This window comes from Eumetopias jubatus, unplaced genomic scaffold (genome assembly GCF_037043125.1).
Source record: "Eumetopias jubatus isolate StellerSeaLion01/CBP00866 unplaced genomic scaffold, mEumJub1_p1.0 scaffold_10, whole genome shotgun sequence".
Classification (NCBI taxonomy): domain Eukaryota; kingdom Metazoa; phylum Chordata; class Mammalia; order Carnivora; family Otariidae; genus Eumetopias; species Eumetopias jubatus.
The window spans coordinates 30,099,732-30,114,003 of record NW_028274816.1 but is presented as its reverse complement, the minus strand read 5'-3'; the positions used below and the strand labels follow the sequence as shown (position 1 = coordinate 30,114,003).

General features: G+C 42.2%; 1 protein-coding gene across 1 annotated transcript in view; it reads left to right on the top strand.

Annotated features, from left to right (window-relative positions):
- Positions 1-14,272, top strand: part of ADAMTS18 (ADAM metallopeptidase with thrombospondin type 1 motif 18) — a 148,531-nt gene continuing 134,259 nt past the window's right edge. Inside the window, exons 1-3 of the mRNA XM_028094743.2 lie at positions 1-90; positions 192-279; positions 3,155-3,471. Coding sequence (XP_027950544.1) covers positions 1-90; positions 192-279; positions 3,155-3,471 — 495 coding nt within the window. The remainder of the gene's footprint in view (positions 91-191; positions 280-3,154; positions 3,472-14,272) is intronic.

The window sequence follows — 14,272 nt, the reverse complement described above, 5'->3', positions numbered from 1 at the left end:
ATGGAGTGCGCCCTCCTGCTCGCGTGCGCCCTCCCCGCCGCCCGCTCGCGCCCGCCGTGCGGTCCGGCGGGGCTGGGGCGCGTGGCCAAGGCAGGTGCCCGCGGCGGGGCGCGCCGAGAGCGGGTGGCAGGGGCGCCCGGCGCCAGCCCCGCCGCGCCCCCTCACGCGCGGTGTCGCCTTTTCTCTTGCAGGCGCTCCAGCTGTGTTGCCTCTGTTGTGCGTCGGTCGCCGCAGCCTTAGCCAGTGACAGCAGCGGCGGCGGCGGCGGACTAAACGTTGGTTCGTATTTGCTCCCCATCCCCAGAAGGGCCTTTCCAGGCACTTGCCCCTTCTTTCCCCCCCAAAGAGAGAGAAGTAGAAAGGCGCGTTCCGCCACCCACCCCTCGCCTGGCAGGTGTGCGCGCGTCCTGGATAGGGCTCCTGTTTGGAGAGGGGGGTGGTGGGGATGTGGCAAGGGCTCTGAACTTATCAAAAGAATCAATGCCTCAAGCTGTAAGTCCCATAAATGAGAAAACAGTACTTTCCTTCGTTCACAAATGGCTTGCTTAAAAAAAAAAATCCTTATTGTGGTGAGAAATTAGGAAGTGGACTAGATGGTTGATATCAAAAGGCATCTTTCTCATTTCCTTCCTCCTCTGGAAAAGCCTGCAGGAGCTAATTCTTGGTGGGAGATGAAAAAAATGTGAGCCCTCCCCTCCCCCATCTTTCCTTCTCACTTTCCTGTCCGTTTGTGTTCCTGATCTTCCTTTGCTTTTCTGCTTTCCCCTGTCCTTGTGTCATGGATTCCCAAAAACTGCTTTTAGAGAGAGGAGAGCAGGTAGCTTGAGGTCTCTGGGGCTTAAATCTCTTCTGAGGTTCCCAACTGCAGGGTCCCAGAACACTCTTCCCGTCTGTCATTTATTAACTTCTTGTTGGGACCCAATGAAAAATCCTTGATGTCATTGTTCGCGGCAGCTACAGGAGAACAGCTGATCCAGGTGTCTAGCAAGACCGTGAGGTCCAACCCAGATTCTAGAAATTTTAGCCTTGCAGGGTTATCTCCCGCTGCTGTGGGAGAGCAAGGCATATTGGGGAGAGGAGAGATGGCAGAGTCATGGAGTAAGGGCTGGGAAGATGTGGGTGAGTGAGGGGACGGGAGAGAGCCAGGAATTAACTCTTGAGAAATTCACTTTTTGTCCACCGGGAGAGGCCGGCTGCAGTTTCTAAAACAACCCCTCATTGTTCCAAATGTAGTTCCCTCTGTTCTAGCCACCACCTGTAAGGACCTCATCTTTAGGCATCCCCTGAGCGGACTGATTAGATCACTCTCTACAGGAGGCTCTGACTGCCGCTCCTTCTGTCGAGGACTGAGTATTACCACCCACCTGCTCATTCTCCCACTGGAAACAAACTAGTAGCTCTGTTTGGGGCAGGGCGCTTTGTGGGCTGATTGCTTGGAAGGCTGGCTGGATAAGGCTGCCCCCAGTGCCTCCTAAATAGGAGCAGGCAGAGTTTTGGGTGGGTCTGGACAAGGAGGTAGAAACGACTTCTTGCAGAGACTGGAGCACGTGCAGGCGGGGTTTTCACACTTAGGTTTTAGTACGGTGGAGGAAGGAGGTGGTTTTTTGCTAAAAAAAATTTGCATTTAATCAAGAGTTGCATACCTGTAAAACAACATGGCAGATTTTTAAAAGAGAAATCGTGTATGGCCTGCTGAGGTTGTGTGTGTGTGTGTGTGTGTGTGTGTGTGTGTGTGTGTGTGTTTTAAGATTAAGAGAGGAGAAAAGTTTTCTAGTTGTTTTTTAATACGTGTGTCAGTTAGATAGTATTTCTAGTTAAAGGAGGCAAGGAGAAAATGGGAGAGGCAAGACATAAAGTCCATTGTGAGAATGGGAATTGCTCAAGCAATAAGAGTCACAGATGGTTCATACAGAAGAAAACAGTTGAAAGTTATGATCCTGTTGGGATTCCCCGTCCCCCAAACGTAGGCTCCTTTAGAATATCCCTCATTGATCCCTGTTAGCTACAGGGCTTCTGTTCATTCCTGAGCTTTTCTTATTTGGTTGTTGACTATTTTGGGAAAAGGGAAATTCCTCTTTTCCTCCTCCAATAACCAAGGACTCAAGTGACTCAAACATGCCTCTTAGTTATTCGGAATCTTTCTAAACACTTTCCAAATTAGTTTCCCATTCTGTGCCTAGAAAGTGGAAATTCAGAGTGTGTTTGAACATGCAGAAGCCATGCTCCAAATCATCTTGTGACGATACTTTTCAGTTTCAACGTTTTGTGATAGAAAACAGTGTGCCGGCTGCAATTTTCCAGCAGCAAATAGTTTTTTTTTTAGTTCCTCCCCTTTAGAACAAGCAGCAATTAGTGCTTCTCTAGAGAGCAATGGGGAAAGTATTTTGAAACATGTCTTTCCAGGTGTCCCCTGACTGACACTCCCCCGCCAACATGTCTGAGCAATTTTAAACCTCAGACTCTATAGGAAAGTTCTGATAATTTTGAGGCATTTTTATGCATCCACTATATTTTATGTTTACAATGAAATGGGATTGTCCCTGTAAAAGCTCAGAGTAAAATGTTCAGAGCCATACGAGTGCTGGGGTTTTATTATCACATATAGTTAATATCGGAAATAGGAAACTGCCAGTAGGCGCTCATTATCTGGGATGCCATCTCAAGTTACTTAGCACTGTGAGTTATCATTTGAAATTTAAGCTCGGCCTCCCCAAGTGCTCCCAATTCAGTTTAAACACAAAGATGTTAATCTCCTGAAAGAAAAAAATTGTTCTTTTCTCTCCTTTTGTTGTTTTGTCTCTAAAAAAAAAAAAAAAAAAAAAATCACTTTGTCGGATGGCTCTGACTCATCTACGAAGTCCATCTGTCTCTCCAGGCCATGAGAGAGGGAGTTGTGGCGTTTTCCACAAACATTCTCGACACTCATGAAGCCTGTGTTTGACTTTTCGTTTTTTGTGGGAATTACTGTCACAGAGCTCATGGCAAAGGCCACAGAGCTCTCTTCATGAGCTGCTCTGAATTGTTGTGGATCTAGGTGCACGGCAGTAGGAACGGAGCCACCTTTGAGCTGCGCGTTTGCTCTTAAGCCTATTGCAGGGTGACCCTTTGGCACTGTGGGTTCTGGGTGCTGACAGCTAAACCTTTCCCATTGCAGATTACGTCTTTGTCACCCCGGTAGAAGTGGACTCGGGAGGGTCGTATATTTCACACGACATTTTGCACAACGGCAGGAAAAAGCGATCGGCGCAGAGTGCCCACAGCTCCCTGCACTACCAATTTTCAGCATTTGGACAGGAACTACATTTAGAACTTAAGCCCTCGGCGATTTTGAGCAGTCACTTTATTGTCCAGGTACTTGGAAAAGATGGGGCTTCAGAGACTCGGGAACCCGCAGTGCAGCGATGTTTCTATCAGGGATTTATCAGAAATGACAGCTCATCTTCTATTGCTGTGTCTACGTGTGCCGGCTTGGTAAGTACCCCACACTCGGGGTCGACTCCCTCTCTCGTGTGTTTTGTGTAACTTGAATGAACAGATGTCTGCAATATTAAGTATTCTTCCAGCCAACTCGACACATTCACACTGTCAGCTTTGATACTTATAATATTCTCAATTGAATTACTCTAATCTGCTCCCAGAAAAAGAAAATATAATAGAACTTTAATTACCATTTAGAACATTCTTTTGATGTTTAATGATCTGGGCCTCTTTATTCTCCGTGTTTGAGACGATCCCCAAGGAAATTAATTTGATGGATGCCATTCGCTTTGTAAAGTCTTGGGAGACCCAGGCATTATATAAATCTAACAAGCTTCATGCCTCTACATTGCTTTGAAATGGGAAAACTGTATTTCAATGCAAAATTGTGTTCAGCCGCCCCGTGAAGCCCAGCCTTCACTGTAGTAGGGAGGCCTTTTGTTTTCTTTTAGCTAATCTGTTGTTGTCCTGCTCACATAGGACATCCTTTCAGAATGTGGTATGGTGTGCTTGAGGGCGGGCAGGCTTGAGCGTGGCATCCAGGATGCAAAGCACTTGAAAAGGATTTGGGACAAGTGTTCTTTCCTCTCTGTGGAATCCTCAACAGTGGAGCTCCAGGACAAGGGTGTTGGTGTAGAGGATACTTGTCTCAGGATTCATTCAAATCTATGAAGCAGTAAATGGGGTTCTGGGTTCGCAATGCAATTGACAAGTATCTTGAATGGATATCAGAGTGTGTGTCTGTTGAGACACCTCATGGTCATGCTCTGGCATGGCTGGAAGAAGGAAAGTGTGAGAAAGCCCATTTGAGGATGTAGTTGGTAATGGACATGGTACATCAGGACACAGAGCAAGAAGGGCTGGTGTGGGTGCCAGTGAATGAAAACTCCCATGTTCTCTGCTAGTAAAACTTTATTATTTAACTTATTTTTCACATTGTGGCCTGAAATTTAGCTAATTCCTTTCATCACAAATTTTTGATATTCTTTGGTATAATCTTTGAAGCATAGAGTGAAGCAAAGATTTAACCATTCTAAACCTAGCTTGATCAATTTAGACGATCAGTATAACTCACTAATGACCTATATATTCTGACATGGTTACACACACACACACACGTGCGCACTCACACACATGAATCCTGGGATTTTTTGTTTGTTTGGCTTGGTTGTGATGAGTCTCCTGCTCTTTTCTGGGCATTTTCACATATTCCCCCCTCTTCTGTCTGTTCCAGTATCCTAACATCTTCAGGAGGTTAGGCATCTCACCATAGCAGCTTAAACTATCTCATTCCACATAAAGGTGGTTAAGAGCAGTCTGTCCAGGATCATTGTACCCCAGCACTCACTAGTAAGTAGGACTTTGGACAAGTTACTAACCTCTCTGTGTCTTAGTGTCTTCATCTCTAAAATGGGTATAACAAGAGGGTTTACATCACAGGGCTGCAGGGATTAAGTGACTTCTTCCATGGAAAATGCTTCCATGGAAAATAGCAGTTCCTGGCAGGGAATAATCGCCCTATAGTTGTTGTAGTTCCAGCAAAACTTAGCCACCTCATGGTGATTTCTCTTGGGAATCCACTCTCCGAAAATGGTAGGAAATCTGATCAGTTGCCTCATATTAATAGATGTCAGGTTATTTCTCCTAAGGAGGAGATTCAGAGGGAGCCAGTGATCACTGAACACCTAGGAATGAGGCAAGTTAAAAATTTCCATCATGATGTAAAAATTGTGATGAATGTGGAAGAAGTAACTGACAGTCATGTCTGCCTGTGTATAAGGCCCAGGTGAATTGGAAGCAGGAAATTCAGATTCTGTCCCCACTGCTCAACAGACCAGATGCATGTACTTAGTTAAATAACTTCTCTAGGTCTCAGTTTTCTCTCCTGAATCCTGTAAAATTATTTCTCAGGCCACTGCCATCTCTAGGCATCTGACTCTGATTATCCGATTTGTTGACCCTGGCCAGACCCGCTTGCTATGGGATAGGGCGAGAATCAAGCTTACCCCCATTGCATTACCCACCTCTCCATGACCCAGCTAAACAACTGTGAAACAGAAACACATACACCCATCCTCAATAAGAAAAAAAAAAAAACAAGAAAAACATGAAAGAGAATAGAAATACAACTGAGAAACTGGACACCACTCGGAATTAATTTTTATAACCTTGTGTGGAAGTATAATGTATATACAGAAAAGAATAAAACATATATACAGAAAAATGCAAAAATCACAGACGACAGCCTAATGAATTTTCACAAAGTTCACACCAGTGTAACAACCAAGGAGATGAAACAAGACATTCGTTACCAGTGCCCCCAGAAGAGCCCGCCGTGTCCCCCTTCCTAGTCACTCTCCTAACTTCTAACGTAGCTTAATTTTGCCTATTTGAATATTTTATGTAAGTAAAATTATACAGTGTTCCTCTGTAGGACTATTTCAGTGGTTCCATTCAATTGTTGATGGGCTTTTAAGTTGTTTTTGCTGTGGGCTGTTCTGGAGTACTACAGAGCATTCTTGCATATGCCTCTTGGTGAGCATATGGACATTCGCTTGGAAGTCTACCTCACAATGAGCTGTTGGGTCCAGTTATACTAATTTGTACTGCCATCAGAGTGTATGGGAATTCCAGTTGCTCCACATCCTTGTCAACACTTACTATTGTCTGTTTTCCATTTTAGCTACTGAATTGATGGGTGTGAAGTGGTACCACATTATATGGGTTTAGCTTGTGTTATCTTAATGGTTGATGAAGTTGAGTACCATTTCTTATGCTTATCAGCCATTTGTATATTCTCTTTTGTGATCTGTCCATATCATGTAGACAGATAGTATAAATGTTTCCAGCCTGTATTATGGTGTTTTTTCCTTTTCTCTGTAGATAGAAACAAGAGTTCTGAGCAAAAACACTGCTTTGCTGACTTAACATCTCTGTTATTATGGCTCCGAATCTCTAACAATGCATTGATCTGCTTGTGAAACCTATCAAATAGTGGTAGTGAACCATGTGACATCATCTGAGCTCAGTGAGGGGACACTAGACTAGGAACATTGAGAGATAGTGATGGAGAAATAATCATGGCAGGAAGAATTTCTTCTTCTTGCAATGAAGAAGCAGTCATTGCAAATGGCAAGATTTCATTCCTTTTGATGGCCACCTAGAGCACATAGACATCCCCTGCTTCTTTGGCCAAACAAGGGGTTCATACCTTTGCTAAAGTTAATTGGCAACTACTATAACAGATTCAGAACAGTGAATGATTTAGGAATTCAGGAGAGGGATGAACCACTAAATGCTTTTTGGAGTGACTCCTCAGAGTTAACATGCTAAAGGAGATGAGCAACTCTTCTTGCATTGATCCAGAAGCTGACGTGAGATGGAGGAGACTGAGAGGTGTCCACACCACGGTTTCTACCTCAGTAGAGCTGGATGACTGGCATCAGAATGCCTTTAGGGGTTACAGCAGTCTCCTGGAGTGCATGCAGTGTGTATCAGGACATTAGGTCCCCTTTCAAGAACAAAGTACCCATGGGAAAACTAACCATGATCTTGATTGTCAGGGAAGCCCCAGGAGAGAATGAAAAAACAAAGGAGGGTTATAATAGTAAAATATAGACATAGGCACAGGCATGCCTACCTGTATACTTACATATTCCAGTGAGGATTTCTCCAGCAGGGAATTTGCCTCAGTAATTCAGAATTAAACTGTGCTTAAAATACTTTCTATTTTTTCTCTTTTTTTATTATGTTAATCACCATACATCTCATCATTAGTTTTTGATGTAGTGTTCCATGATTCATTGTTTGTGTATATCACCCAGTGCTCCATGCAGAACGTGCCCTCTTTAATACCCATCACCAGGCTAATCCATCCTCCCACCCCCCTCCCCTCTAGAACCCTCACTTTGTTTCTCAGAGTCCATTGTCTCTCATGGTTCGTCTCCCCCTCCGATTTCTCCCCCTTTATTCTTCCCCTCCTGCTATCTTCTTTTTTTTTTTAACATATGTATCATTTGTTTCAGAAATACAGATCTGTGATTCAACAGTCTTGCACAATTCACAGCGCTCACCATAGCACATACCCTCCCCAATGTCTGTCACCCAGCCGCCCCATCCCTCCAACCCCCCACCACTCCAGCAACCCTCAGTTTGTTTCCTGAGATTAAGAATTCCTCATATCATTGACGTCATATGATACATGTCTTTCTCTGATTGACTTATTTCGCTCAGCATAACACCCTCCAGTTCCATCCACGTCGTTGCAAATGGCAAGATCTCATTCCTTTTGATGGCTGCATAATATTCCATTGTATATATATACCACATCTTCTTTATCCATTTGTCTGTCGATGGACATCTTGGCTCTTTCCACAGTTTGGCTATTGTGGACGTTGCTGCTGTAAACATCGGGGTGCATGTACCCCTTTGGATCCCTACATTTGTATCTTTAGGGTAAATACCCAGTAGTGCAATCGCTGGATCGTAGGGTAGCTCTATTTTCAACTTTTTTTTTTTAATTTTTTTTATTGTTATGTTAATCACCATATATTACATCATTAGTTTTTGGTGCAGTGTTCCATGATTCATTGTTTGTTCATAACACCCAGTGCTCCATGCAGAACGTGCCCTCCTCAATACCCATCACCAGGCTAACCCATCCCCCTACCCCCCTCCCCTCTAGAACCCTCAGTTTGTTTTTCAGAGTCCATCATCTCTCATGGTTCGTCTCCCCCTCTCACATACTCCCCTTTTCTTCCTCTCCTGTTATCTTCTTCTTTTTCTTTTTTCTTAAAATATGTTGCGTTATTTGTTTCAGAAGTACAGAACTGTGATTCAACAGTCTTGCACAATTCACAGCGCTCACCGTAGCACATACCCTCCCCAATGTCTATCACCCAGCCACCCCATCCCTCCCACCCCCAACCACTCCAGCAACCCTCAGTTTCTTTCCTGAGATTAAGAATTCCTCATATCAGTGAGGTCATGTGATACATGTCTTTCTCTGATTGACTTATTTCACTCAGCATAACACCCTCCAGTTCCATCCACGTCGTTGCAAATGGCAAGATCTCATTCCTTTTGATGGCTGCATAATATTCCATTGTGTATATATACCACATCTTCTTTATCCATTCATCTGTCGATGGGCATCTCGGCTCTTTCCACAGTTTGGCTATGGTGGACATTGCTGCTATAAACATTGGGGTACATGTACCCCTTCGGGTCCCTACATTTGTATCTTTGGGGTAAATACCCAGTAGTGCAATTGCTGGATCGAACGGTAGCTCTAATTTCAACTGTTTGAGGAACCTCCATACTGTTTTCCAGAGGGGTTGCACCAGCTTGCATTCCCACCAACAGTGTAGGAGGGTTCCCCTTTCTCCACATCCCCGCCAACATCTGTCGTTCCCTGACTTCTTAATTTTAGCCATTCTGATGGGTGTGAGGTGGTATCTCATTGAGGTTTTGATTTGGATTTCCCTGATGCCGAGCGATGTTGAGCACTTTTTCATGTGCCTGTTGGCCATTTGGATGTCTTCTTTGGAGAAATGTCTGTTCATGTCTTCTGCCCATTTCTTGATTGGATTATTTGTTCTTTGGGTGTTGAGTTTGATAAGTTCTTTATAGATTTTGGATACTAGCCCTTTATCTGATATGTCATTTGCAAATATTTTCTCCCATTCTGTCGGTTGTCTTTTGGTTTTGTGGACTGTTTCTTTGGCTGTGCAAAAGCTTTTTATCTTGATGAAATCCCAATAGTTCATTTTTGCCCTGGCTTCCCGTGCCTTTGGCGATGTTTCTAGGAAGAAGTTGCTGCGGCTAAGGTCGAAAAGGTTGCTACCTGTGTTCTCCTTTAGGATTTGGATGGACTCCTGTCTCACGTTTAGGTCTTTCAACCATTTGGAGTCTATTTTTGTGTGTGGTGTAAGGAAATGGTCCAGTTTCATTCTTCTGCATGTGGCTGTCCAATTTTCCCAACACCATTTGTTGAAGAGACTGTCTCTTTTCCATTGGACAGTCTTTCCTGCTTTGTCAAATATAAGTTGACCATAGAGTTGAGGGTCCATTTCTGGGCTCTCGATTCTGTTCCATTGATCGATGTGTCTGTTTTTGTGCCAGTACCATACTGTCTTGATGATGACAGCTTTGTAATAGAGCTGGAAGTCCGGAATTGTGATGCCGCCAGCTTTGCTTTTCTTTTTCAAGATTCCTCTGGCTATTCTGGGTCTCTTCTGGTTCCATACAAATTTTAGGATTATTTGTTCCATTTCTTTGAAAAAAGTGGATGGTATTTTGATGGGGATTGCATTGAATGTGTAGATGGCTCTAGGTAGCATTGACATCTTCACAATGTTGGTTCTCCCAATCCATGAGCATGGAACGTTTTTCCATTTCTTTGTGTCTTCTTCAATTTCTTTCATGAGTATTTTATAGTTTTCTGAGTACAGATCCTTTGCCTCTTTGGTTAGATTTATTCCTAGGTATCTAATGGTTTTGGGTGCAATTGTAAATGGGATAGACTCCTTGATTTGTCTCTCTTCTGTCTTGTTGGTGTGTAGGAATGCCACTGATTTCTGTGCATTGATTTTATATCCTGCTACTTTACTGAATTCCTGTATGAGTTCTAGCAGTTTTGGGGTGGAGTCTTTTGGGTTTTCCACATACAGTATCATATCATCTGCAAAGAGTGAGAGTTTGACTTCCTCTTTGCCGATTTGGATGCCTTTGATTTCTTTTTGTTGTCTAATTGCTGTGGCTAGGACTTCTAATACTATGTTGAATAGCAGTGGTGAGAGTGGACATCCCTGCCGCGTTCCTGACCTTAGGGGAAAAGCTCTCAGCCTTTCCCCACTGAGGATGATATTCGCTGTAGGTTTTTCATAGATGGCTTTTATGATATTGAGGTATGTACCCTCTATCCCTATACTCTGAAGAGTTTTGATCAAGAAAGGATGTTGTACTTTGTCAAATGCTTTTTCTGCATCTATTGAGAGGATCATATGATTCTTGTTTTTTCTTTTGTTAATGTATTGTATCACGTTGATTGATTTGCGGATGTTGAACCAGCCTTGCAGCCCAGGGATAAATCCCACTTGGTCGTGGTGAATAATCCTTTTAATGTACTGTTGGATCCTATTGGCTAGTATTTTGGTGAGAATTTTTGCATCCGTGTTCATCAAGGATATTGGTCTGTAATTCTCTTTTTTGATGGGGTCTTTGTCTGGTTTTGGGATCAAGGTAATGCTGGCCTCATAAAATGAGTTTGGAAGTTTCCCTTCCATTTCTATTTTTTGGAACAGTTTCAGGAGAATAGGTATTAATTCTTGAAATGTCTGATAGAATTCCCCTGGGAAGCCATCTGGCCCTGGGCTTTTGTTTCTTGGGAGATTTTTGATGACTGTTTCAATTTCCTTAGTGGTTATAGGTCTGTTCAGGTTTTCTATTTCTTCCTGGTTCAATTTTGGTAGTTGATACATCTCTAGGAATGCACCCATTTCTTCCAGGTTATCTAATTTGCTGGCATAGAGTTGCTCATAATATGTTCTTAAAATTGTTTGTATTTCTTTGGTGTTGGTTGTGATCTCTCCTCTTTCATTCATGATTTTGTTGATTTGGGTCATTTCTCTTTTCTTTTTGATCAGTCTGGCCAGGGGTTTATCAATCTTGTTAATTCTTTCAAAGAACCAGCTCCTAGTTTCGTTGATCTGTTCTACTGTTCTTTTGGTTTCTAGTTCGTTGATTTCTGCTCTGATCTTTATGATTTCTCTTCTCCTGCTGGGTTTAGGCTTTCTTTGCTGTTCTTTCTCCAGCTCCTTTAGGTGTAGGGTTAGGTTGTGTATTTGAGACCTTTCTTGTTTCTTGAGAAAGGCTTGTATTGCTATATACTTTCCTCTCAGGACTGCCTTTGCTGTATCCCAAAGATTTTGAACAGTTGTGTTTTCATTTTCATTGGTTTCCATGAATTTTTTTAATTCTTCTTTAATTTCTTGGTTGACCCATTCATTCTTTAGTAGGATGCTCTTTAGCCTCCATGTATTTGAGTTCTTTCCGACTTTCCTCTTGTGGTTGAGTTCTACTTTCAAAGCATTGTGGTCTGAAAATATGCAGGGAATGATCCCAATCTTTTGGTACCGATTGAGACCTGATTTGTGACCTAGGATGTGATCAATTCTGGAGAATGTTCCATGGGCACTAGAGAAGAATGTGTATTCCGTTGCTTTGGGATGGAATGTTCTGAATATGTCTGTGAAGTCCATTTGGTCCAGTGTGTCATTTAAAGTCTTTATTTCCTTGTTGATCTTTTGCTTAGATGATCTGTCCATTTCAGTCAGGGGGGTGTTAAAGTCCCCCACTATTATTGTATTGTTGTCAATGTGTTTCTTTGCTTTTGTTATTAATTGCCTTATATAATTGGCTGCTCCCATGTTCGGGGCATAGATATTTACAATTGTTAGATCTTCTTGTTGGATAGACCCTTTAAGTAGGATATAGTGTCCTTCCTCATCTCTTATTACAGTCTTTGTTTTAAAATCTAGTTTGTCTGATATAAGGATTGCCACGCCAGCTTTCTTTTGGTGTCCATTAGCATGGTAAATGGTCTTCCACCCCCTCACTTTCAATCTGGGGGTGTCTTTGGGTGTAAAATGAGTCTCTTGCAGACAGCATATTGATGGGTCTTGTTTTTTAATCCAATCTGATAGCCTGTGTCTTTTGATTGGGGCATTTAGCCCATTTACATTCAGGGTAACTATTGAAAGGTATGAATTTAGTGCCATTGTATTACCTGTAAGGTGACTGTTAACTGTCTGTTGTCTGTGTTCGTTTCTGCTCTTTGCTGCTTTTAGGTTCTCTCTTTGCTTAGAGGACCCCTCTCAATATTTCTTGGAGGGCTGGTTTCGTGTTTGCAAATTCCTTTAGTTTTTGTTTGTTCTGGAAGCTTTTTATCTCTCCTTCTATTTTCAATGATAGCCTAGCTGGATATAGTATTCTTGGCTGCATATTTTTCTCGTTTAGTGCTCTGAAGCTATCTTGCCAGTCCTTTCTGGCCTGCCAGGTCTCTGTGGATAGGTCTGTTGCCAATCTAATGTTTCTACCATTGTAGGTTACATATCTCTTCTCCCGAGCGGCTTTCAGGATTTTCTCTTTGTCTCTGAGACTCGTAAGTTTTACTATTAGATGTCGGGGTGTTGACCTATTTTTATTGATTTTGAGAGGGGTTCTCTGTGCCTCCTGGATTTTAATGCCTGTTTCCTTCCTCACATTAGGGAAGTTCTCTGCTATAATTTGCTCCAATATACCTTCTGCCCCTCTCTCTCTCTCTTCTTCTTCTGGGATCCCAATTATTCTAATGTTGTTTCGTCTTATCGTATCACTTATCTCTCGAATTCTGCCCTCGTGATCCTGTAGTTGTTTCTCTCTCTTTTTCTCAGCCTCTTTATTTTCCATCATTTGGTCTTCTATATCGCTGATTCTCTCTTCTGCCTCATTTATCCTAGCATTTAGTGCCCCCATTTTTGATTGCACCTCATCAATAGCCTTTTTGATTTCGATTTGGTTAGATTTTAGTTCTTTTATTTCTCCAGAAAGGGTTTCTCTAATAACTTCCATGCTTTTTTCAAGCCCAGCTAGTATCTTTAAAGTCATGATTCTGAACTCTAGGTCCGATATCGTACTAATGTCCGTATTGAGTAGGTCCCTGGCTGACGGTACTACCTCTTGTTCTTTTTGCTGAGGTGATTTCTTTCGTCTTGTCATTTTGTCCAGAGGAGAATAGATGAATGAGAGAACAAAAGGCTAACAGGTTTACAACGTCCCCAGCAAATATACTGTATACAAATCAGAAAAGACCTGAAACCAGGGGAAAAGAAAGGGAAAGAAAGAAAAAAGAAAGAGAAAAAGAAAAAAAAGATAAAAACAAAAACAAAACAATTCAAAAAAGGCAGAATATGATCAAATATGATCAGGCTAGTGCATAGATCAGTGCCACACACTAGATTTTGGGCGTATTTTGGTCTGTTAGAAAAAAGTGCCTCCTAAAATTTTAAAGGAAGAAAGACATATATGTACAAAATAAGGGTTGATACAATGAAGGGATGGAAAATGACTGTAAAGATGAAAATTATAAAAGATTTTATAAAAGGACTTGGTAAGATAAGTTGTTTGAAAAAAGAAAGAAGATTTAAGAAAAAAAAAAAAGGAAAAAGGGAGAGAATGTGATCAGGCAGGAGACTAGAACAAAGCCATACACTAGTGATTTAGGGTATATTTTGATCTGTTAGAAGAAACTGTACCTCAAAATTTTAAAGAGAGAATGACTTATATATATATGCCAAAAATAAGGGTAACTACTACGAAGGGATAAAATATGACTCTAAAAATGAAAAATAAAAAATGTTTTTTTTTTAAAAAAGGGGATTTATAAGATGTTGGTTGAAAAAGGGAAAAAGAAAAATAAAAAAAAAACAGTCAACAAAAATTAACTTTGATGAAATAATGAATCATGGTAAAAAAAAAAAAAAAAAAAGCCATGAATCTATGTGCAGTATTCCCCTAGTGCTGGAGTTCTCCTATTCTCCTTGATCGATCAACTTGGTCTTGGCTTGCTGGCTGTTTGTGCTGATCTTCTGGGGGAGGGGCCTGTTGCTGTGGTTTCCAAATGTCTTTGCCGGAGGCGGAATTGCCCCGCCCTTGTCGGTCCGGGCTAAGGAAGCTGCTCCGGTTTGCTCTCAGGAGCTTTTGTTCCCCGCAAGCTCTCGGTACAGCTTTGGAGGACCAGGGCAGAAATGGTGGC